The sequence below is a fragment of the Mugil cephalus genome, chromosome 16 (genome assembly GCF_022458985.1).
Source record: "Mugil cephalus isolate CIBA_MC_2020 chromosome 16, CIBA_Mcephalus_1.1, whole genome shotgun sequence".
Classification (NCBI taxonomy): Eukaryota; Metazoa; Chordata; class Actinopteri; order Mugiliformes; family Mugilidae; genus Mugil; species Mugil cephalus.
Genome location: NC_061785.1, coordinates 13,756,660 through 13,779,974, shown reverse-complemented (window position 1 = coordinate 13,779,974; position 23,315 = coordinate 13,756,660). Strand labels below are relative to the sequence as shown.

Here is a 23,315-nt window from a genome sequence, read left to right as displayed (position 1 = left end):
AACAAACCCCACCAAATAGTTTGCTGAACCACATGAACATACTAGGACTACGTGAACATACTGGGGAATATGCAGCTTTATTGAGGGAAACTATAAAGATGAATGAGGGAGCACTCAAAGCTACTGTAGCTGCTGAACTCATCGACAAATTAAAACAGCCACACACCGTAGCAGAGACAATAAAACTACCTGCCTTGAAATAAGCCGGGCTTTTCAAGCATGAAAAAGATCTTAGTGTGCGTCTTTCATCAATCCCTGCGAGAATACGAGCTTTGTGTTCAACTAAACACGCATAGAATTTACACAGAGTAAGTAAATTGCTAGTACATTGAAAGTAGATGATGATTATTTCATTATACATACGTTTTGTGGCATTTGTGTTTGGTGGTGAGCCGTTTAGTAAAATATGTGTCACGGCTCAAGAAAGGCTGGGAAACTTGAACTTAAACACAGACATTAGTGTGGTAATGATATTCTGTTATCACTGGTGGGAAGTTATGTTGAATAATTCATTTAAAAAAGAAGCGCTGCCGGCGTAACTGAAGGGGAACACAACACCAAGGAATGGAAAGGAGCTGGAAGTGCGAGGCGACAGACATACTTGACTAAACAGTATTACGGGATCGTATTTTAGCGAATGCTGAAACGGATTCTTCAGACGGTCTCGTTTAAACCTTTTCACAAAACCCCCTCGGACTAAAGCTCACAGTGCAGTCTGGTGAAGTTGGATTGGTTTAAATGTTCATTTGCTTTGCCAGGTCCACTAATGAGCCATTACCACTGCTAAGACCGACCGGTTCCTTTGAAACCCGACCCGCTCAGCCTCAAACATTCATGTTTAAATAGCTAGTCAGTTAAACTTTTGTTTGGTTGCTAAACTTCAAGCAGTGTGACCTTTTCAGGGTTTATCTCATTGTGTGAATATGTATTTAAAAAGCTGGAATGGTTGTTCCCCAGTCTGTCGGCTATACCGTCGACTTGAGCCCGTGTGTGTGCGAAGTCAAATCCTCATTAGCCGAGGGCGCCGGGGGAAATTAGTGCTCGCTCTTAAACAATGGAATTTACACTGAAAACACAGAGAGCGGGCACATGAGAAGAAAGAGAATAAACGCACAAACAAAGGAGTTGGAACGGCGAGACAATAAGCGGTGGTGCGCTCGGTTTATGTCGCGGAGAAACAAGGGCATTGTTAAGAGCTCAAATTAGCCACGCAGCTTTAGATAGCTTCGGAAATGATAATCTTTGAAAATAATCCCTTGCTTTTTCTTTCTTTTTTTTTTTTACCGTGAACGTTCATACTGTTAAGGACCCCTCATACTCACAAGTCAGCAAATATGATGAGCACCAACACAAAAGAGCAATATTCACAAGGGAATTCAACAGCTCTCACATTAATACAGAAATCATTTCCCTATAGAGGGTACGCATGTGACATCACAGTCAGCGAGGTCGCCGTGGTTACGGCCACTGAGTGGCAAAAAGTGACAGATTAGAATGGAGATTAGCCGCATTAGTTTGAATCATAGGTTTTAATAGCAGCTAAATTAATTTTAAAAAAAGGACAAGAGACGATCTGAAAAGCACTCAGAGATGTATTTTTACAGATGTCTCCGACTGCCAATGAAAAGAGAAGTAAATGGATCGCTGCATTATGAAGAACAACTCATCCAGGCACAGAAACCTGCTGTTGTGGTTCACATTTCGCGTCAGGCAATATTAATGTATGCTGTATTTTTTTATTTTATTTATTTTTTTAATTCATACCTTAAGATTCTTCTTAAGTTACGTTCTGGAGGGCTGTTGAAGTTGTTGTTTTGGTGTATTTGCTGCCACTCAGGGGGGTGTGGCCGCGGGCGGCAGTGACGTCAATGTGTCCCTCTATATAGGACACTACCAGGCAAGGACAGCTAGGTTTTTCCTCATACCGACAAGCCTTTACACATTTTGTTATTTTCTGCAGGCAACACGTGTAGATGATTTTTAATACCTCGATTTAAACAAGCAGATCTTTTTTTTTTTTTTTTGTCTTCCATCACTGCACTGCAATGAAATTGGAAAGATTTCCAGGTACGTGCCTTGAATGCACCATCCAGAGCGCCATGTCTTTACGGCTGGATTTGGTCGATGCCCCACTTGGAGAAAGATAAAAGGCTAAATGCTGTCATCAATCAGCTCACACTGTACAAGCTGACATTGATGCAATGTTTAATTTAGGGCAGCAATGAGGCGCCAATGTAATTAATGCAGTTGATTACGTAAGTATGTAAATTTGCACGGAGGATGTAGATGCACCTCAGTGTTTACATTCACACTTACACGAGAAAGAAAGCACAAAACTGAGTGTCAGAGTGGAGGAATTTTTCAGACACATTTTTGTCTTTATTAGCTTGGTCAGTGCCTGGGGGTCTTAGCTGCAACCTCATCAGCTGTACTACACACAATAACTCCACAAAGACTCCCTAGACCAGATGCTAATGGCTATAAAACTCATACATTCCTATTTATGTGACACTCTAAGTGGGTGTCAGTAACCTTTATCAGACGAACCAGCCTAATTTCCAAATATAATCAACACAAGTAATTGGGAGTTAAATCATACTCAAAGCTATCTACGATAAGATAAATAAGACGGAATAATGTGGTGAGGAACATGTTTCCTAATTAGGTTCCCACTAAGCAAATCCTAGCAGTTGTGATGAATGAGATCGTTGGAAATGTGTTTTATTCATAGATTCCACTATGAAGAGTCATCATGAGAAAATGTTTGAATAAAGGTGCAATGATGAACGAAGGTGGTAAAGACAAATCAGCTACTTAAAGCCACCGCATTAATCTATCAGACTAATCGGAAAAATCAGCTGATTAAGGAAATTAAAAAAAAATGAATCGTAGCAGTCTTCCTTTCAGGATGCAGGCTCTTCATCATTTAATCCCTGCAACTCACCTCATGAATCATTGTGCATACATAGGGAAAGTCAGCTGACGATAAAAATCCATAAATTATACAGTAAATTATCCCACCGTAGAAAACATTGTCTCATAAAGGTATTTTATGTTAATAAAAAAGATAGTCAGGCTCATTGTGACCTGATGTACAGTATGTAGTAATGTGAGTTGCCCCAGACATATCTAAGAGGCTCAGGTTTGCCTTTTGGAAGTCTTAATAATCTTGCTGAGTGGAGACGTTCTCTTAATTCCCCGGAGACAAAGCAGTTCACTCACGTTTTAATAGACTTTGCTTCCCCTGAAAAGGCAGGACGGAGCTTTCAACTCACAGGACAAGTTTGGGTGAACGAGCCCACAAACTCTTGACTCAAGGGGACGAGGATCGGGGCTGTTTATTATTTAAAAAGAACAGACTTTGTTTGGGTGATAGATAACTATTTTAAGAGACTGAATCCCAAAGAGATAAAATAGAAAACAAGTGCTCCGGCGCTTGCTATACACATCCATTAAACATGATAAATAAAAAGAGCATTTCTGAAAATGATGGTGTAATGAATAAAAATAAATAGCCCAAAAACTCAGCTTATTTTAAAGCCATATTTCTATACTCTTGTGATGTATTAAAACTGTCCGGGAGCGTCCCCTCTGCTGCTTCCTGTCAGACCGTAAATTGTACTGTCTTCATTAAAAGTGCATCAAGATGAGGATTTAATGAATGCATCGCATCTCCTTGCAGAAAGGGGGCCACAATACAAAAAAAGAGCTGAGTTACGACCAAAAATAAACTAGCATAATATGCAATGCTGAATTCGAGCTTTAAGCACTGCCTCGCCTGCAGTAGCTTGGTGTGTCGCCACTAGGAGAGGGGAGAGGACTGCTGCCGCTACTTAATAACGGGTTAGGGTTTCCACAGCAGCAACTGTCTCAAGAGAGCAGGAAACTTGAGAAAACTTATTTCCCCCATCACTATTTGCACAAGAAGAATCCAACTTCCACATTAAGTTGGGAGATAGTTTATCCCCAAAGGGGATGCACACATTGAGGGACCAGAAACTTTCGGGAGTGTGGCTGGCAGGACCCAGACTTGCCGCTGCAAACACATTGTTTCGCTTGTTTGAGTCTGGAAATAATCGAGGTGGCGAGACATGTCGTCTATTTCCACTGATGGCTCACAGCAAAGTGGCCGCTGGACTAAAGTCGATCGTACCAGTGCCAAGGCGGTATTTATCTTTCCACTTTTTGCATTCTTTATTTGATATTGGGTCGTTCCACAATATTTCCTTATCCTTTGAGGAATCAAAAATGTTATTTTGTCGTTAAAAGTTGCGCCGAAGCTTGATTTGACAGATGCTGACGGGCTGATCTCAGGCTGCAGACAGAAACACTAGTTATTTTTTAATGCTGACCACACAAGCCTCTAACTGGACTCCGGTAACGTTTGGAGCTACATCTGCATGCCGTCCTACCCGCACATGTGTGAGGCGCCTTGCAAGTGTTTAAAAACGAGCCCATTAACGCAAACAATGATTGGCAACCGCTGCCTTTCTGAGTCTATATCCGGCTCCGCTTATTAACACCGTCACCAGCTAAACAGCATGTCCTGCTCCTCAAGTCGAGCCTCCAGTCTGCTTTTTGCTTCGGATAAACAGCCCCACATGACTGATCCTCCATTAATGAGGTCTTTAACTTCAGAGACCCAACAGGGACGGGCGCGCAATGCTAACAAGGTCCCAAAAGGTGCGTGACTCATCCGATGCCGACGCCAAGTTTGCTGCTGGTGCAGCAGCACCAACGGAGTCACAAGGTGAACAGCTCGTCGACGCGCTGTCCGGTCAGTTTATTGATTGCTCCCACAGCCTGATCATTAATTAGCACAGGATAAGTCACACAGGCTGCGTGGTGTCTCTTGGAACGCGAGATCGATGCTGTGGGGTTTCGTGAAAAATGCGTTCCCAGGTGCAATTACCTGCGTTACATTGAGACTGGCTGCAAATGAAAACCTGGGAGTGGGCTGACGGCAAAGTGAGGCCTTTACAATTTGTATTTAACATGTATGTCTGTAGAGCTGCATGAAGACATTAGAGGATGTCACATCTTGTTTAGAGTTTTTTTTTTTTTTTTTTTTTTTTTTTTTATTACTCTAGGTGGTTTTAGAAAGTTTTATTTAGTTACTTTGTCTGAGCGCACAACGAAAGGTCATCAGTAAGAAATCGACATTTGACAATTATTAAATATAAATGTGCCGCCAAACTCAAACAAGTGCTATTGGCTACATAATAGGAGCTGGATCCATAACAGGAATTTAAATGTCACTCCACATGTGTCCCCAGCCAATACTTCATCCAATCCAGTTGTAGTTTTAAGCTCTGCATGCCAATAAGCACCGACACTATTTGGGGGCACAGTAGAAAAACAGCTGTCTCTAATGGATCTGCACAGCTGTTTCAGGACCACAAACAGATGTTTGCTGTTTGTATTGTGACTTGGGGAAATGCATATTTTGGACCAATCTGCAAAGCGTTAACATTATATAATATTAAGTTATTATTTATGTATTCACCTCTGCCCTGACGCTGGTTCTTTCAGACTCTATGAGAAGCACCTGAACAAAGCTTAGATTACACCCGAACTCTGGAAGTTCCTCACCCATCAGATTATATCAGATGCAGACGTTGTATCAGACTTTAATTGTTGCTGACTGCCTCAAATGAATCCAGACATTCAGCGCCTGTGTATTTGCAGACACCAAAGAATCAAGGCCAGGCTGGTGGTTTTAAGGCAGCACCCCCAGAAAGAGGTTATGCAATTCCCCCTTGGTCGTCTAAGCCGGCCGGTTCACGCCTTCTAGCTCTTCTGACTCGCTCTGTCCTTCAACTGCATCGTTTGTACCTGCCATTCCCAGCCAACACACTATCTCACTATAACAAATCGTCTCGATCTCCTAGCCGTTTTCTGTATCAGCCCGACTCTCATTTTCTATCGGTGACATTTTCCCATTCAGCAAATCCATGTGTCATTTCTCCGCCTCTCGTCTAATCCTCCACAGCATGAGCGGCACTTGTACAACATGTGCTCTCAGTCATTACCATTGTTGACTTTTGCTCTCTTCGGCAGCAAAGTCCTGATTGCCTTCCCTGGTGTTATAATTACACATTTTCCGTTGCCGTCGCCTGAGAGAGCCACGATCATCTTAGCAAACTAATCGCCCGTCCAGATACCGCGACCAGACTCTCGCCAATTCAAAACATGTCAGTCAACTGCCCAGCACGCCATCCCAAAGACTTTCTCAATGAGGTGAGAGTGTGCTTGGAAGAGAAAATAAAATGATCCGAGCTGCTGATGCATTATGCATGACTGTGCGCTATGACTTGATGCACTGCTCCAAGTAAGAATCTCAGTGACAGGTGCAAACACACCGGTTACGTTCACTCGCAGCTTTTTAGATTCTTGAGCACGCCCCACATCCACTGAGAATTGCAAATCTATGAAGAAGGGACCTCGGGGAGAAAGTACTTGTCCTACTTCCCTGTCCTATCCTTCCATCGTCCTTATTCTTCACCCAGCAGGTTTCACAGGGTATAAGATCACACTGATAAATCCTCACTTCGCTGATGCACGATGGCTGCGCTAATCACAGACGCCTGTCACAGGAGACGAGGAGGAAGGCCCTTATCATCGCATGTCCTTCTGTCAACATCCCTTGCTGCTCCAGCATAGGACGCCGTCAGCGGCCCAGGATGCTTCGCTGTGCTTACTGAGAGGATAAGAGGTTTGATGTACCACAGAGAAGACGAAGGGCAGAGGATCTGGAATGGAAGTACGTGACGAAAAAGAAGGAGAACAATTGCTTTTGTTGAACTGCTCTTGATTAAAAGCTGGACCTTCAAAAGATCAAGTGAGGAAAATGACGCCAACAGACACAGCATGGGATGGTTTGCTGTCAGATATAATAGAGAGAAGGTTACACTATCGGGAAGAGGGAACAGCCTCGGGAGATGCTTCCATTTCTGAACAGAAACACGAAGCCTTCAAACATTTAGGGGGTACACTGCTTACACAAGCCATGAATGAAGCAAAGCAGAGAAACTGTGATCCAGAAAGTCTGAGCCAAGGTTCTCAGTCATCCAGGTCATGAAATATCTAACAAACAAAAGCTAAATCAAGTGCAACTGGACTTGTTGGGTTTCTTGAAGACCTTTCGTCACTCCATTCCAAGTAGCGTTTTGGACTGGTGGGGAGTTTAGACTTAACTACCCATCCCATAAACTTTTTGAAAGTCTCTAAAAGCTAGGACCCCCGAGAATTTAAATTTCAGCTGAAACTTTTTGCTATCAAAGCAACATTATGCTAATATTTACTTTATAATAACAGATTCAGAATCATTTTCATAATGCACGGGGAGAATGGCTTCACTTTCATGCACACTTGACAACACAGGTGCCTTGAGCACAATATAACTTATTATTAACTATTTAAGAGCTACAAACCGTCGTACCAAGCTGACCTGGATCATGTTGATTAGTCGGTAGTTGAATTGTGCTGAAAATATCTGTGTATTTGAATGTTTCAGATGTAGTGTGATGCACTCTGCTGTTGATTCAACCTGGCCAGCTGGCAGAAAAGCTGCCGACAGTCGGTTTGCTGCGTCACAGCTTTCACACTTGCCACCTTGACCCACACGTTATATTCCTCAACTTTTCTGAGTTTCGAGTGTGTGTTTTGTGTTGCTCCCTGGCCACAACTGCATGGCAAATGTTGCCTTGGGCAAAGTAATAGTTGAAAAGTTCAGTGAAAGTCCACCGTTTATTGGACGTCTCAAACAAGTTGACGGGTTCATTCTGGCACATTGCTTTGAAGTGACTAGCTCCAAAACCTACCTTGATGTTCCACAAGCTTTCTACAAGATACTTTAGGAAACTGAACCTCCGGGTTATTGTGCAATGAGCTTTCAGCACCGTCCACACATTCAAATATCCATTTATTCCGAGTCTTACCCGTGTGTTATGTGTACATACAGACTGTACTGACACTGATCATCATTATTTCCTGGAAGATCAAGATGTTATGCCTAAGCCTCCAGGTATTAGAAGCGAGATAAACCCTAAATCCCCTGCACCTTCACTGTGCAGTGGCCTGTGCTGCTGATTGCCCACTTACACAGGATTACGCCCCGTTTCGCTACACAATTAAGTGTACTAAAACCACCTCCAGACTCCCTAATGCAGCAATTATTTCAAACACAGCTGTGATAATGACATCCTCTATCTTTCTTGCATCGTTTATTTTAAGTTTTGGTTAATTGGCTTATACAGAGGAAGCAATGTGTTGCTACTGATAGCCTGTGTCAGCGTGACTCTGTTAAAAGCTGACGTGGGAAAAAGGCACAAAGGGACACTGTATTAGGCAGATTAAGTCTTTAGCGTCTGAGGATTACCTGCGCGTGGTTCCACTGTCCGGTTGCCGTTTTGGTCCATGAAGATGAATCTTCCTCCACTGAAGTCAGAGCCGTAGTCAGACAGGTACAGGAGAGAGGTATAATCGAAAGAGCCATAAGTGACCTGGCAGAAAGAGAGAATAGGAGATAGTACGAGTTATGAAATTAGGTCGTACAATGAGGTCTGAGTGGTTGGGTTTTTAAGTATTTGTTCTACCGTAAGGTTAGGTGGCAATCTATGTGAAGAAATTATTTAGTATTAATTTTGTATTATTGGCATTAATTCAACATTAATATGGTGAATATTTGGTTAGTCCAATGTCAGTTTTGGGTTATGTTAGATAAACCATACAGGCTAGGTATGAAGTTTGTAAGGAGTCTGTTTATGCCCCCCTTTTTAGTGTGCAACCTAGTGCTTTGGGAGATTGACCCATTCTGCTGACTAAAAGTCAGGATAGTAGTCTATACTGGATGACTTTTAAATGGTTTAACTCATGATTTCGCCAAAAATAAGTCCTAAATTGCTGGTAATCCTATTGGAATATGGTTCCCTTAAATGCTGCACATATATTACTTACTAAAGTCTGTTAATGTAGGAGTAGAGTAATACTTTATAAACAATGAATTAAGTGTCTACTAATGCTTCATAGTGTGCTGTTATTGGAAAGTGATACACAATACCAATATGTTACCTATCACCAGTGTTTGCAGTGCCAAGTAATATTTCACCAGTTTTGGGAAATAGTAATAATAAAAAAAAAAATAGCCAGTGAATCTGGGGCACAATCTGCTCACCAGGAAATTTTATTTTTGACATGCATATATTTATTTTATAAAGCCCACATGCTTTTCCTGTGTATCAGCGCTGGAGGCTTTTAGATAATTTGTTCAGGTACAATACTGAGCTACAGCAAAAATAATATATCTATATATATATTAAAAAAAACTGTACCAGTGAAAATGTTGGACACAGCTTCTTATTTATGTTCTACATTAAAGTTTAATACTATATGTATGTAAAACTATAAAGGAAAACACATGGAATTAAGTTGTAAACACAAACCAGATGGAACAGCATGTCTGAGCACAATACTGTGGTAGCCATAATCTGAACGAGATACACATGTGAGGCATCTGAGTTACTTTACATGCAAACAAAATTATAGCACAGCTGTTGTCTTTAACTTAAATGCGTGATTTTGTGCGCATCAGTGTAGTAGCTTCGCAAGGCACTGGTAGCGGCTGCTGGCTATCACCGATGCTTAACAATAGAAACTGAAAAATATGTGAATGGGAACAACTTAGCTGAGGGGTAGGGGGGCAGAAGAGAAGCAAACAGATGTAAAGGGGCTTTGTGCATAGCGCTGAGAACCATGAAGGACTATTAAGATAAACTGCACATAGCCTTAAGGAAAAATCAAAGAGGATATTGGAAAGGAACCACAGGTTGCTGCCCTAAGGACTGAACCACAAAGAAAGAAAGAATGAAAGAAAGAGAGAACAGAGGACTGCTGAGACTTTTATGAATCTATGAAACAACTTCAAACCACCAAGGTTCACAAAGCACTCAAAAGTGTTTCCAAATGAGTTCTGTCTTTTCTATAGGGTAAACATTTATCGATTTAAATTAGCCATGTGCATCTTTTAAAGTCTCTCTGTTTGCCTCAGTGTCTCATTTAAATGAGACTGTTTTTTTGTTGAAGCTGCCTAGTGTTAGAATATACTCTGTTATATGTGTGCTGCTGAATAAGGTGTTGGTTTGTGGTCATTCACAGGCAGGCAAACAAGCTGGAAACACATTTTGAAAGTACACTACACTACTATAAGATTTTATTTTTCGTAGAGGCAGCTTTGTTGATCACAGATCTGAGCGCAGGGCACAAGGGAGACCTACACAATATGGTCATAATGTTATGCTTTCTCGGTCTAAATCCATGTGTGTGCTGCTACCTAAAATCGCTGTAAGTAGTATCAGCACTCTAAAAAATACTGAACTAACATAACTACGACTGAGGGCTGTCATGGCTACTATATGAGCATATTAGATACTGTACTACCTATTTTCAGCAGGAAGACGGGACATAAAAACAACACATTTGACATTAGTATCAACAATAATTCGGTTTCATTTCGTAGACCAGGTATGCTTCTGCCATTAATGAGATAACATTCGCGGCGTTCATCACCATCACACTACAACAACTGCTATGAATGCATATCAGCAATCTGATCGATGGAGGGAAAATTCACCACCAACGGCGTCAGAGGCCATTTACATTTAAATGAGGGCTGGGTTAGTCAATTAGCCCCAAGATGGCGGCAGAGACAGATGGGGAAGAGAAGTGGTTCTGTTCTGATTACATTTTTTCCAGCTGTCAAGGGCCAGCAGGAGAGGACGATGTGATTAATACGGCCGCAAATGTCACATTAAATGTTAGCGAACAACAAGGATGAAAAGACGGCAAACGACAAATACATTCCACCAGCAAAGTCAACACGGACCAAACTCTTTGTGACTGACCTTTTCTCTCATTAAGCAAGAGGAGTATAGATCAGTTTGAGACAAACACTATATCGATATTATGTGTAATGGTCAATAACAATGGGTTCTGGTCTATAGTTTACCATTTACCCAACGTCGCATTTTCCTCCTTTAAATTAACTTAAACTTTCATTGAAACTTTCACCTCAACAGGAACTCATTTGTCTGAATTCTCTGCTTCTCTCAATCTAAAGGTTCATTGAAGGTTCTGCGGGACATAGACGCCATAACCTACGCACAGAGCCAACGCTTGTCGGTCTGACTCGCTCTGTAAAACCTCCACCCAGTCGGCGCTGTGTCTTTTTTGCCGGCCGGGTTCAATTTTTGTTTCTTCCTGCTTGTCTTTCGCATCAGTTAACCTTTCCTTGATGCGTTCCATCTTTTATCGATCAATTCAAAAATTGAGATTGAGTAGCAGCTGAAAATATTAAAGTTTAAATACGCTACGACCAACGAGCCAATCACAGCTCTTGTGGTCTGAGTCGCTGCAATGCGTAGTTACATTTCTTGGGGAGGTTGATGCAGAAGACTAAGCCGATTGTAACTGCAAATAATAAAATGAAAAATAAGAGCAATCTTTTAGTACGGCGGAAACAGATGATTATTTTTTAATTTAATTTATTTATTCATTTAATTTTCTCTTAGTTTCCCTAATTCCTAATTAGTCAAATAATCAGAGTAATCAAATAGGGACTTGTTCAATTAGTTCATCTTTTGGTTAATTGTTAAATTATAACAGAATTTTTCTTAATTAATTTTATTCAAACATGCTGATAACATATTTAACACGACATCTACGAACAAAAATCCCATGTCCCACTTGTTCACAAAATTCACTAGAGTTCAAAACAAAAGTTCTATTGTTGAGTGTCTTGCGCTGATTGTAATTGGAAATGCATCTGTACTGTCCTGTACAGAGTCATCATATATATCCACATTAAACTCATGTGCACGTCTATGTGAAAGGAAATGTAGCAGACACAAGGAGAACCTGTAAACTCCCAGAGCAACCAGGTTAGAACCCAGGACCTTCAAGCTGTATCAGTCTATATGTGCACAAATAAACATGCTTACAGCCTGGTACCACAAAACTGTTTTGATCTCTATACAATTTCCACATTCATGACTACTGCATGTGTCAACTCTCGTATAACTCACTCATCTAAATTATATCAAGGCGTAAAATTATGCAAAATCAATAGAAACGACGCTCCAAAGGACAGACGGGTGCTGCCGAAGGTTACTAGCTTGCTACTCACCACCTCGTCTCCCAGGAGTTAGTCTGAGTCAGACACAGCCAAAGCCACTACAGTTCTCCTCTTCACTGTAAATAGTGCTGCATTTATTTATACACATGAAATGAATCTGGAACAACTGCCAGATGTGGTGTGTTGAAGATGGAAAGTTATCGGGTAGAAGGACTGACGTTTCATCCAGTGCTGCTTTGATGTTGCAAAGACCTGCTCTGTAAGAAATCCTCCACGGGGAGTGCCAGCAGGCTACTAATCAGATTCTTGATGTTTCCACAGCCACTTATCAAAGCAAAGGAGCACTTACCAAGAGGATTTTGACTGGAATCAACGGACACCCAAAACACACGAAGTTTTCATTTACTGATTTACTTTCTGAGCAGGAAAACGAATCTTGTGTTAATCCTTCGCCCCAAATCAATAATTCTGTTACTGTCTTTGGATAAGGCTTCTAGCATCAACCAAATCTTCTGCACTGATTTCCTCGCAGTGCTCCTTTTGAACGGTGGACAATCGTGCTCTTAAAATGTCTTCATGTTTTATAAAACTGTGGCAAATTTCCTGAATATTTCATATCGTCCTTGGTAGCCATTACCGGGATGTGACCGACCAGATCTGAGTTGATTTCTTGGGGTTACAAGTAATCACAAGACAGACAACACCCCCTACGTTCACACACACAACCTTTATCTACAGACGAGCCCAACCTCGTTGCAGAATTTCTGCAGCTTGTCTGAAGTTGAAGTTCTCAGTCAATACGCAAACCTTCTCTCACAGAAGTGAGATTTGAAAGCAGATCGACCGATACACCTAGGGCTTTGCTTTCAGGTTCATCCGGTATTAAAGCTATCGAGATGTAGGCAGACTTCATCTCAGCCTTGTCATTAGGGAGTCACCGATTGATTTTTTTTTTTTTTTTTTGGCTTCCAATACCGGTTCTAAAACTTCTAACGTCTATACAGCTCCACATTATGTTTAATGAAGTCAGAATTGCTCACTACTCAGACACCGATCGGAGGCCCAGTTATCCGTACAACTGGCTCGGCTTATGAAGCAGCTCACCTTATCAATGTGTGGATGCCAGTACTCGTCGTGCTGGGTCTTTGCCGCTGTGCTGTTGATTCTGGAGAAGAAGGTGGGCTTGGTGAGGTACATCAGGGCTGGGTCCAAACCGAACGTCTCAGCGATGACTGCCTGGATTCGGTTTCGCACATTTCTAACAATGGAAAGAAAAAAAAAAAAAGAAACAGGACGTGTCAGGCTGACAACTCCAGTTTCATTCTTTGAAGCAGAATGATTTCAAAATTACTGCATTATGACAGATAAAAAAGCAAACAGCTTAAACGGAGTAAATGGTTTGTGACAGTATTGATTTGGATGAGATCTGGTGACTGTGGAGGCCGTTGGAGCACAGTGAACTCAATGTCACGTTCAAGAAACCAGTTTGAGATGATATGAGCTTTGCGACCTGGTGCATTATCCTGCTGGAAGTAGCCGTCAGAATATGGTACACTAGGGTCATAAAGGGATGGACAACTCTTGTATATAGTATTCTGCATTCCTTGTAAGAGTAGTTATTTGAGTTACTGTTGCCTTTCTATCATCTCCAACCAGTCTGCCCATTCTCCTCTGACCTCTCACATCAACAAAGCACTTTCATCCACACAACTGCCGCTCACTGGATATTTTCTCTTTTTCAGACCATTCTCTATAAACCCTAGAGATGGTTGAGTGTGAAAATCCCAGTAGATCACGTTCAAAGTCACATAAATCCACTTTCTTCTCCATTCTGATGCTTGGTTTGAACTTCAGCAAGTTGTCTTGATCACTTCTACGTGTCTAAATGCACTGAATTTCAGCCATGTGATTGGCTATTTGTGTTAACAAACGATTGAAAAGAGGTACCTAATAAAGTGGCCATTAAGAAATCTGAAGAGGTTTAAAAGAAAAATCCATTCATATATTTTGTATATTGGTGATACAAAACTTTTTCAAATAAAAGAGAATCTCACAAAATGCATTTTAATAAGGAATTAAACTGGATGCCACTCTGCACCATCTTTTTCCTGTGAGTCACTTCTCAAAAAAAATATTTTTTTTTTCTCCCCCCACTTTGGAACTTAACTCTAACAAAGTACGATAAACGCGTGACTGATTTTTAATCATGGTTCCTTAGTCACCTGTAAAGCTGGAAATCCTCTTGCGTGAACACATCCCCGATCTGTTCCCCAAAATACCTGCCGCCGCATCCCCGTCCCCGCCGCAGACAGGCAGTTCCAGCCGCAGACAATCAGAGACACATGAGCACGCAGACACAAGCACCGAGGGGGCGAGAGAGAGGAGAGGAAATGGGATCTATTAGCATAAATTAACGTCTCACAACAACAACACGGCACACCATTACCCAAACGGGTGTGCCGAGGAGAAGAGCCAGATTCTAAACATTTCACAGCTTCACAAGAGGAAGTCCCCGGTGGGCAAGGGGAAGGCGAAAGGTTGGTTGCCGGCATCGCCGCTTCCTGATTAACATCAGCCAGATGGTTCCCGAGGGTCCCGATGTCAGGCACCTGCCCGGGGACGAGAGAGACACGGGAGGCAACTGTGGAAGAGATGAGTGAAGGGAGAAGGTAGAGAAGGACAGAGGAGGAGGAGCAGGTGATCTAAATAACAGTGGGGCTCTGCCAGCGGTGATGAATGAGGGTCGTGCGGGTCACTGGACCCAGAGAAGACGGCTCACAAAAGACCGGCTTCAACAAGAATGATGACCAGCTCCATACTGTGCTGGACGACATCCGTGCAATCACAGACAGTAACAACAGTATAGGCGCAGAGAAGGACACAGAAAGACACGGTGTACTTTCCCCACCTGTATATGTTGACAAACTGTTTGCCCATCGACAGCGCTCCAGAGTGCAGGTCCAGTATGGAGGCCTGCAGCAGTGGAAAGAAAAACAGGAATTAGCGCAAATGAAAAAAGAAAAAAAAATATCGACCGCGCCAACGATTGCCACCTGTTGACGCACACTGGTACACGCACGTACGCCGTGATTGTTTCAAGGTTCAGCGCTGATCCCTCTGTTGCCTTTTTTTTTTTGTTCCTGTGGCATTCTCCACATGCCCTTTACTTGTTATTGCTTGTCAACCCCTTTGGGACGCCGCTCTGAAAATTTTCTCAGAAGTCTCCCCCGTTGCTTCCCCTTGGTTCACTTAAGTGACCTGACACTTCATAAACAGTTACTCTACTGGCTGAGGACCAGGCCCGATGGGGACAGAGAGCATTAGCGGGGCACGCCATGGACATCGAGACGAGAGTGTGACTCCCAGGTTTGTCGCACGGAGCGAGTGGTACAGTCAGACCTCTGGTTATTGAGCCAGACTGCCATCTAGTGCTCAGACAGCTCCTAACAACAAAGAATCTAAACGCCACCAAACATAGTATGGATAAAACATGGGTTTCAGGACTGATATGAGAGCTTATATTAATCTATTTAAGCTCTATTAGTATGAACCACACTGATAAACCGGGTGATTTAACTGCAAGAGTACACATTCATATAATACTAAAACTACTGAGAAAAGTAGATGTGGTTCAGAAATTGGTACATAAGCTCTTTAAATGTCTGAGGACACCAAAATTGTAGAGGGGACAACATTCATTTGAGACTATTGGTGTAAAGTAGCAAAAAACAATTATAGATTCTGGCAAGAAAGTCCGTCTTTAATTCTTTCTTTCAGATAAAGACTGGTATAAAGACGTAAGATTGAAGAAAATGATCACCCAACCTACAATGGACTTGAGTTACAGTGGAACCATCTGAATTTCCAACCATCCCCACAAATAACCACTGCCAACTTCAGTACGTTCATTGTTGCCCTTTCTGATATTCCTCTTTCCTCTTTTTTTTTTTTTTTATTTTTATTTTATTTGGGAGGGGCGGGTTACGTAAAGCCAGACTTGGCCGGGCGGCTTCTTCCATACATGAGCGGATTTGCGCACGACGAAATATATTGGCAGGCTTTTCTACTTCTTCGCAGCGAGAAGAAAGGCACCTTTGTTCGACTGAACAACCAGGAAAAGCCTGTGAAAGAAAAAGACAACGGTGTGCCAAACGGCTTAACGAGACCAGGAGGGAGACTGGAAATACAGTAAAGACGTGGTGCCGTACACTAAACGAGCGCGCGCTTTGCTCTCCTGCAATACACCCACAGGTGCAGACGTGAACGCAATTTTGCTGCAGACGGCTCAGATAGCGAAGTGTATAGAAACAAACAGTAAAGGGTAATGAAGTCCATAGAATAAAAATACTGCAATGGATCATTGCACTTGTCAGCAAATTACAAACTATTTGCTGAAGTCTTATGGTCCGAAGTATAAAGCTGTTTCTGGCTGTTCTGCACCTGTCCTCAGGCTGCTGCACACTCCTGTGGGAGGCCAGCGCACAGAACTGTCCATGATGTGGATGTGTGCAGTCTCTGACGATGTTTTCCGCTCGCGACAGGGACCCGCGTCCTCGACGGAAGGAAGAGAGAAGCGCTGATAATCCTCCCTGCCGTCCTCACCACTCTCTGGAGGGCCTTCCAGTCTGCAGCCGCACAGCTGCCCGCACCACAGAGAGACTCAGCCCCGAGGAGAGCTGGGTACTCAGGGTGACGACTGAGGAGCGCAGACCGGAGCCTGTCACAGAGGAAGTCCAGGACCCCGGTTGCACAAGACGGCGTCGCAGCCCACGGCTACCAGTTTGCTTCCCAGATGGTGGGGAATGATGGCGTTGGACTGCCGAACTGACACCAACAAACTGCATGCACACATGAGTGTTGTTCTCCTCCAGGTGGTTAAGGCTCAGGTGGAGCGCAGATGAAACTGAATCCTCCGTGGGGCGGTCTGGACGGGAAGCGAGCTGGAACTGGCCGCGTGTGGAGGGGAGGTGGGAGGTTGCGTGCTGCTTTATCAGCCCCTCGAAGCGCTTCGTCATTATGCGAGTAGGCGCTACGGGCCGATAGTCATTAAGGCTGGTTGCTGAGGACTTTTTGGGCGCTGGCATGATAGCGGCCTGCTTGGAACGGGATGCTTCGGTGCCCTGGTTCGGGGAGGTGTTATAAAACGTTTCTAAATTAGCTCCAAACACGCTGGCGTAGACTTTATTCCCACACGGCCCTCTGGGATATGTAGTTATAGATAGTGGAGTTAATAAACTATTTAATTCAGGTTTAGAATTTAATTCATTTTACTTTTAAAAGGTTCTAGACGAGATTTAACAAACTTCTTTAAAGAAAGACACGTCTGAACTTCAACTAACGCTTCGTCTGCAAGTGTGAGTACTGGGTGTTCCTGAATGCACCACCGCTAAGAGTTCAGTTGTTTTCAGCGGACAGTATCACAAGCCAGACGAAGCCAGACGAATGTCCTTGCCCACAAATCTTTTGAACCTGAACCTTCTGAAAGTGGTTCTCTGTCTTGAGCACCACTAGCACACCATGGAGAGGTCCGCGGGCTCCCAGCTAAGCGTAGAGCTCAAAACTTACAAAGAAAAGAAAGTACGACTAGGAAAGAACGCGAAAAAGAAAACCCTAACCCTAACCTCCTAACGAGGAGAAACCACAGCGTGTTGTGCGTCCCATATTTTTTGGCTTCTGACAACCTGAAACATAACAAGTTAAGACGCCACTCGGAGACGGCACCAGGTCAGGCTGGTTTCCTCCAGCAAAAAAACGGAATAACTGTTCTGGACAAAACTTCAATTTATTGATATATACTTACGCCTCCCTCTGATCCAGCCAGCGCCAGCCCCCTCTCAGCCAGCCTGTGTGCCAGAGACAAAGGCATTAAAAAAATGTTGCGTTGGTGAATGGAAAAGCTTCAGAGCGAGAAAAACGAGATAAGACACGATGCTCTCCGTGTGAGACTGTTTACCTCCTGAGAACCTGAGCCTCCTCCCTCGTCACCACGCCGTCTGTGACTGCGCGGCCACACTTCTGAGGGGTGCATCCTAGGCGGGAGACACGACACCGAGAGAGGACTTTAAAGGAAACGGTCTCCATAGAAGAGAGATAAGGTTCCTTACAGAGAAGCCAAGTGCAATGAGTTCGCTTTGCATTAAAGCTACAGAATTCAGTTCATCTCCCTCCAACTTCTTGCAGATTATCATTTTTTATTTCATTTTTTTTGCTCGAAGCCTAAGCCTCCCGCTGAGTTTTCCTTAGAGACTGGGGATGCACAGCCTGTGCTTCTGGCAGCAATCGCGTTATTAAGACAAATTTTGAATTTGTACTTGTTCTTTCTGCCAAGACTGGGATCAAAACTGTTTTCACTTGAGATTAGGCAGACAGCTGCATTAGAATAAGTAATGCAGTCCGTGATGAGGAACATGGATTCCTAATAGGACAATGAAAGGAAAAACATGCAAGCTAGAGGACAGTCTTCTTTGAGAAGATTATTCCCTTGGTTCTTATTTAGAAAACTGTAATGAACAGGGAAAATGTGTGAATATTTCTGTCCAAGTAGAAGCCTGCCTTTGTCTTCTGTCAGCCATCTGACCACGGTCAACGTGCCCAGCTCAGGGCTATGACTCACCAAGATGACAGTCGGCCAGTATCGGGACATCGGTGTGGGTCTGCAGTAGGGATGTCACGATTACTCGATTTCACGATTAATCGCACTACGATTAATTGATCGTAACGTTTCCTGAATACCGTCAGAAAATATTATGCCCCTTGCAAAAGTGATTCTAAATCTCCGTGGGATTATTTCCTGGTTAAAGGTTAAATAATAAATAAAAGTGACTCAACTGGTGCTTCACAGGTCTGTTTTCAATGGGGTTGCAGGCCTTTGCCTGGGCAAAAAGGTTAAGAAAAAAAATCAACACTGTCATCGACTCACACTCCTTAACAGTCGGTGGTGGATGACGCCCGCCATTTCACACCAGGGAACAAGATCTACAACGTTTGTTTACATCTGCTAATTTAGCAGCAAAATGCAGGTATGACTCATGGGACATGGATTTTCTTATATTAAGGACAAAAGCATCAGTGTGTTTTGTCAAGGTGTTGGCACATCAAAGTACAGTGTTTTTCAGTATTTACCTACTGATGAGGTAATCAGAAAAAATTTAACCTTGTACACTTGAATAATTCTGAGTTGCACCTTTTGTTTGATTTATTTTGCGTTTGTGGACAAAAACGGCCACTGGAGAAACTGTAGAGGAGTGTTGGTCGTCATAAATTCAGTAAGTTAGGATTCTCAGCTATAGCTACATAATTTGATGTTTTTTTTATATTCAATAGTTGCACTTTTTCATTTCAGGAATTTTGCATGAAAACACCAACTGAGTGTTAAAATGTCTGTTAATGAAATGATAATCATGTCAGTTTTGTGATTTATGCTTGAAGAAGTGACGAAATAGTTTTAACAGGATATTGTTATATATTCAATTAGTGGATCCTCAGCTAAACCCACATATTTATATAGAGAGTCTTTTTAAAACTACTTCTTAGTAGTTGGACTTTTTATTTTGTGTTTGTGTCTGATAAAAAAAAGGCTGAAGTTGCTAAAGTGAAGAATTTTAGTGTGAATTAAAATGCAGTTAATTGAGCGTGAAAGAGAATAGTTCTCTCTCCAGCATCGCCACTCGCAGGTTGTTTTGCTTTATCTTTACAGTTGTTTGTTTTTCCGTGTTTTCCTATTGTGATATTCAATTCTACCACTGCAGGTTCAAACTGCACATTCTTTTCATTCAATAAATTTTAGAAGTCAGACCGGCTGAGAACCGCTTTACTGCCTTAGAGGATAACTATTAACAGGCCACTCTGTTCAGCAAAGCGATGCAGGGGAAGAGAAACGAAAGTGACAAACACAGGAAAACAACTAAATGAAAAAGGGGATAAGCACGAAAGATCTTCTCGATTTTCCGACCTAATCCCATATTCACGTCTCAGTGCAGAAATATTTTCAGCACGTGGCCCCGGCCCTTTCAATTTCTCTGTTTGAATCACGACTGCCATCTGCTGGTATGGACAATTATTTTGGGTTTTATCTTTGTGGTGTGATGAAATGCAAATATTTGCTCTAGAGGACATGACACCACAATCTGCCTTTATAGCTGCTGGTTCTTTAAAGTAACTTCAGTACAACTAGGCTTCTGCTCACTCTATTATGGAAAAAGGCAAAAGTCACTGTATCACTGATTAATTATTTACATTTATTTATTTATTCACTGGCTCTTTGTCTGGCATGGCCACGCTCATTCTCATCAGTAATGGAGGTTGGTAACACACCATCTAGCTTTTATTATTCCTTTTTCCTCGCCACCGTCGCCTTCAGTCTTGCTCTGGAGGTTTCAGGCCTGTTTTTGTAAAGCATCTTGTGACAATTTGTATTGTTATTGATACTGTATAACTAAAACTTAATTCAAAATTAAATTGAATTGTGTGTTTCAACCGATAATACCTCTGTGCACAACTGGATAGACCTACCTACAACCAATCAGAGAAGTATGTGACGTTAAGTGATTAAGGCGTTCTCAACAAATGGCCTAATTGCCGTTACCTGTCCCACCCTTAAAATGATTTGGCTGTCAATATGTTAGGATGCAACAGCAGACACTCAACAGCTCAGTACAGTCAGCTTGTTGTACATAAAACATATACGACTACGTCGCTGTTACTCTCCTGTCTCACCTAAAACTGTTTGATTGGCTCAGAGATGAATAATCCGTTCCCAAGTAAGAGGCTCCAGACCAACTTTCAGCCACAAAACATTTGTAGGACAGGAAGTTGGTCCGGCTTTCAGGGTGATCAGCTCCAGCTTCTCAGTTTTGAGAATTTGATTATTTTTTTGCTTGTGCTTTGGCTTTTTGTTTTTTATATATCTAAGACACATGGTCACATTTGATGCACTATTCACTCTGACCGGTTCTGTTCTAGTTGGTTATTGGCTCTGCTCTGGTTTCACAAAATACCTCAATAAATCTAAAGCAGAAGGAGACTGATTGCTGAGTGAGGTGGAGGCACAAACCTGAAATGCACTTGATATCCCTTCATTTCCTTTTTGGCCTTGTCATTTGAAAGCACATATTCAGTGGAACCACTGGTCAAACATATGCTCCTGCTGTACTGCAAGAGATTCTGATACACTAGACTTGTGTGCTGATGCCATCTAGTGGACTTATGCGGTTTCATAGTCAAAACCTTCAAGATATTATTTGTATTTAGTTTTTTTTTTTTAATTACATGAAAATATAATAACTTAGCCTCTGGGCTCTAGTTTTCATATTTATAATGCTAATAGGCGAAACAGAGGTCACACCAGAAACGTGCCACTAGTCAAACAAGTTTTTTATCAAGGAGGTTTGGCCTTAAATCACCTGAGTCACGTTTACACAACTGAGAGATTAGCTGACAAAGTTCGCCGCCTCACCTGGATAGCGTTTGTAGTTTTCGTAGTCCTCCGAGCACTGCACAGTGTAGACCCTGGGCTCAGGAGAAACCAGCTCCCTTTGGCTGACCAGAGTTTCTGTAACGTCGCCGTCCAGGGAAATCACGTAGAGCCACGCGGCCGCCCCGCACACGGACAAAGCAACCAGCACCAAGGCCACAAGTCCACGGTAACCGCGCCACGAAGACCCCTGTCTCAGAGCATTGCCTCTGAGCAAAACGAAGGAAAAAAGGTACAGATCAGCCTCAATTTGACCTGCAGGAAAGGAGATCCCTGTTAAAATCACAAATAAAAGCAGAGCACATTCCGGTACTCATTTCACCTAAATAATTATTTCATTTACGAAGAAAAGATCTGCACGTTTGTTTTAGGAGGAAAAATAGTCATGAAATTAGCACTGTCACTTAGTATGAATATTGAATATAAGTAAATGTATTATCCCAATAAACTACCACATATGGCAGGCGAACAGTGCACACACACGCGCTAACCAACTCAGTTTTAAGTCCTTAACCTTTTATCAGTCCAGTCTTTTTGCAAAAAAAAGCCTATTTAGGACATACACAAAGTAAACTCAAAGTAAACTGAATGATGTTCATGAACACTTTGGAGCTCATGAATGGTCTTGGTCCCTTTCTATCACAAAAGTCAGAATCGCGTAATCAAAGTTGGCACACAGTTAAAAAATAGGAAGTTGTTGGGTTCGCCTGAATGTCTTTCTTGAAAAGTAAAAAACGTGTTGGTTGTGTCGTCTGCGCTGGTTGAATCCTCGAATGACTTTCATCAATGAAATCAGAAGAAAGGTGCACATTGCGTGCGGCCTTTGCTCAAACGCAACTTGTGTATAGAGCTCTGACTGGGTCAAAAAGCCACTGCTGTCCCCTGTACGACACGAACATCTGTGTCCTGTTCAGCAACACCTCCACACGGCAAGCCGGGTCTATTTCTGGGCCTGCAACGCTGCGTGGTGATGTCTTCTAACATTCAATGGCAGACACATCTCGCAGATGCCTATTAATAAATGCGTGATGTGACATAAAAACAGTGTGTAGATGGCACGTTTTGCAGCAACCACCTCAAAGCTGTGAGATGAAGCTGACACCCGGTATACAGAGGAAATAAGTGCATGAATAAAGATAGATATGGAGACATTTAAGCCATTCATGATATTTCCAGACTAAAATACCAACATACGTTTCTTATTTATACAATTCACTGTTAAATATGAATCCATGATAGTATATCAGCAATTGTGAATTTAATTTTAAATAAAGATGGGTACACTGAGATGCATCTGCAACAGGGTGAAGAAAATCACAACTTAAGCATTAGGAGGCGTTTTGTTCAGACTACAGCTTTATTTGTGCCATTAGTTGAACATTAGCCTATCGTGCCATCAGCTACCTGTAAGGGTAATACCCTCCTCACAGCACCTGAGAGGCAAACACTTCCCTTTCCACCCCGTTCTGCTCCGCGCAGCCAGGTTAATAGCGTCGCATTATCAGCTTACCTTTTAATTTTCTTTTCTATCTCAGAAGCATTCGGGCCCTTCGGGTTTCTCAGTCGCACTAGAGCCATCTCGCCGCAAAACAGCTGCTACGTCACATCTAGAAAGTTGCTTGCATTTGACTGACCAACAAATCAACCCCACACCCGCCAACCGCTTGTGTTACCACCACCATGCTTTAGTCCCTCCACTTCCTGGTGGCCGCG

The 23,315-nt window shown here is 42.5% G+C and overlaps 1 protein-coding gene across 2 annotated transcripts in view; it reads right to left on the bottom strand.

The window, feature by feature from the left end:
* Positions 1–23,315, bottom strand: part of uts2r2 (urotensin-2 receptor 2) — a 27,149-nt gene extending 3,834 nt beyond the window's left edge. Inside the window, exons 1-8 of one of the 2 annotated variants that reach the window (XM_047609278.1) lie at positions 23,113–23,314; positions 21,585–21,811; positions 18,084–18,159; positions 17,931–17,973; positions 15,039–15,103; positions 14,353–14,409; positions 13,235–13,388; positions 8,381–8,504 (exon numbers count right to left, since the gene is read on the bottom strand). In XM_047609278.1, the coding sequence (XP_047465234.1) occupies positions 8,381–8,504; positions 13,235–13,388; positions 14,353–14,409; positions 15,039–15,103; positions 17,931–17,973; positions 18,084–18,159; positions 21,585–21,811; positions 23,113–23,180 (814 nt within the window). In that variant the 5' untranslated portion in view covers positions 23,181–23,314. Of the gene's footprint in view, positions 1–8,380; positions 8,505–13,234; positions 13,389–14,352; positions 14,410–15,038; positions 15,104–17,930; positions 17,974–18,083; positions 18,160–21,584; positions 21,812–23,112 lie in introns of both variants that reach the window. The other variant, XM_047609279.1, reaches the window with a different exon arrangement.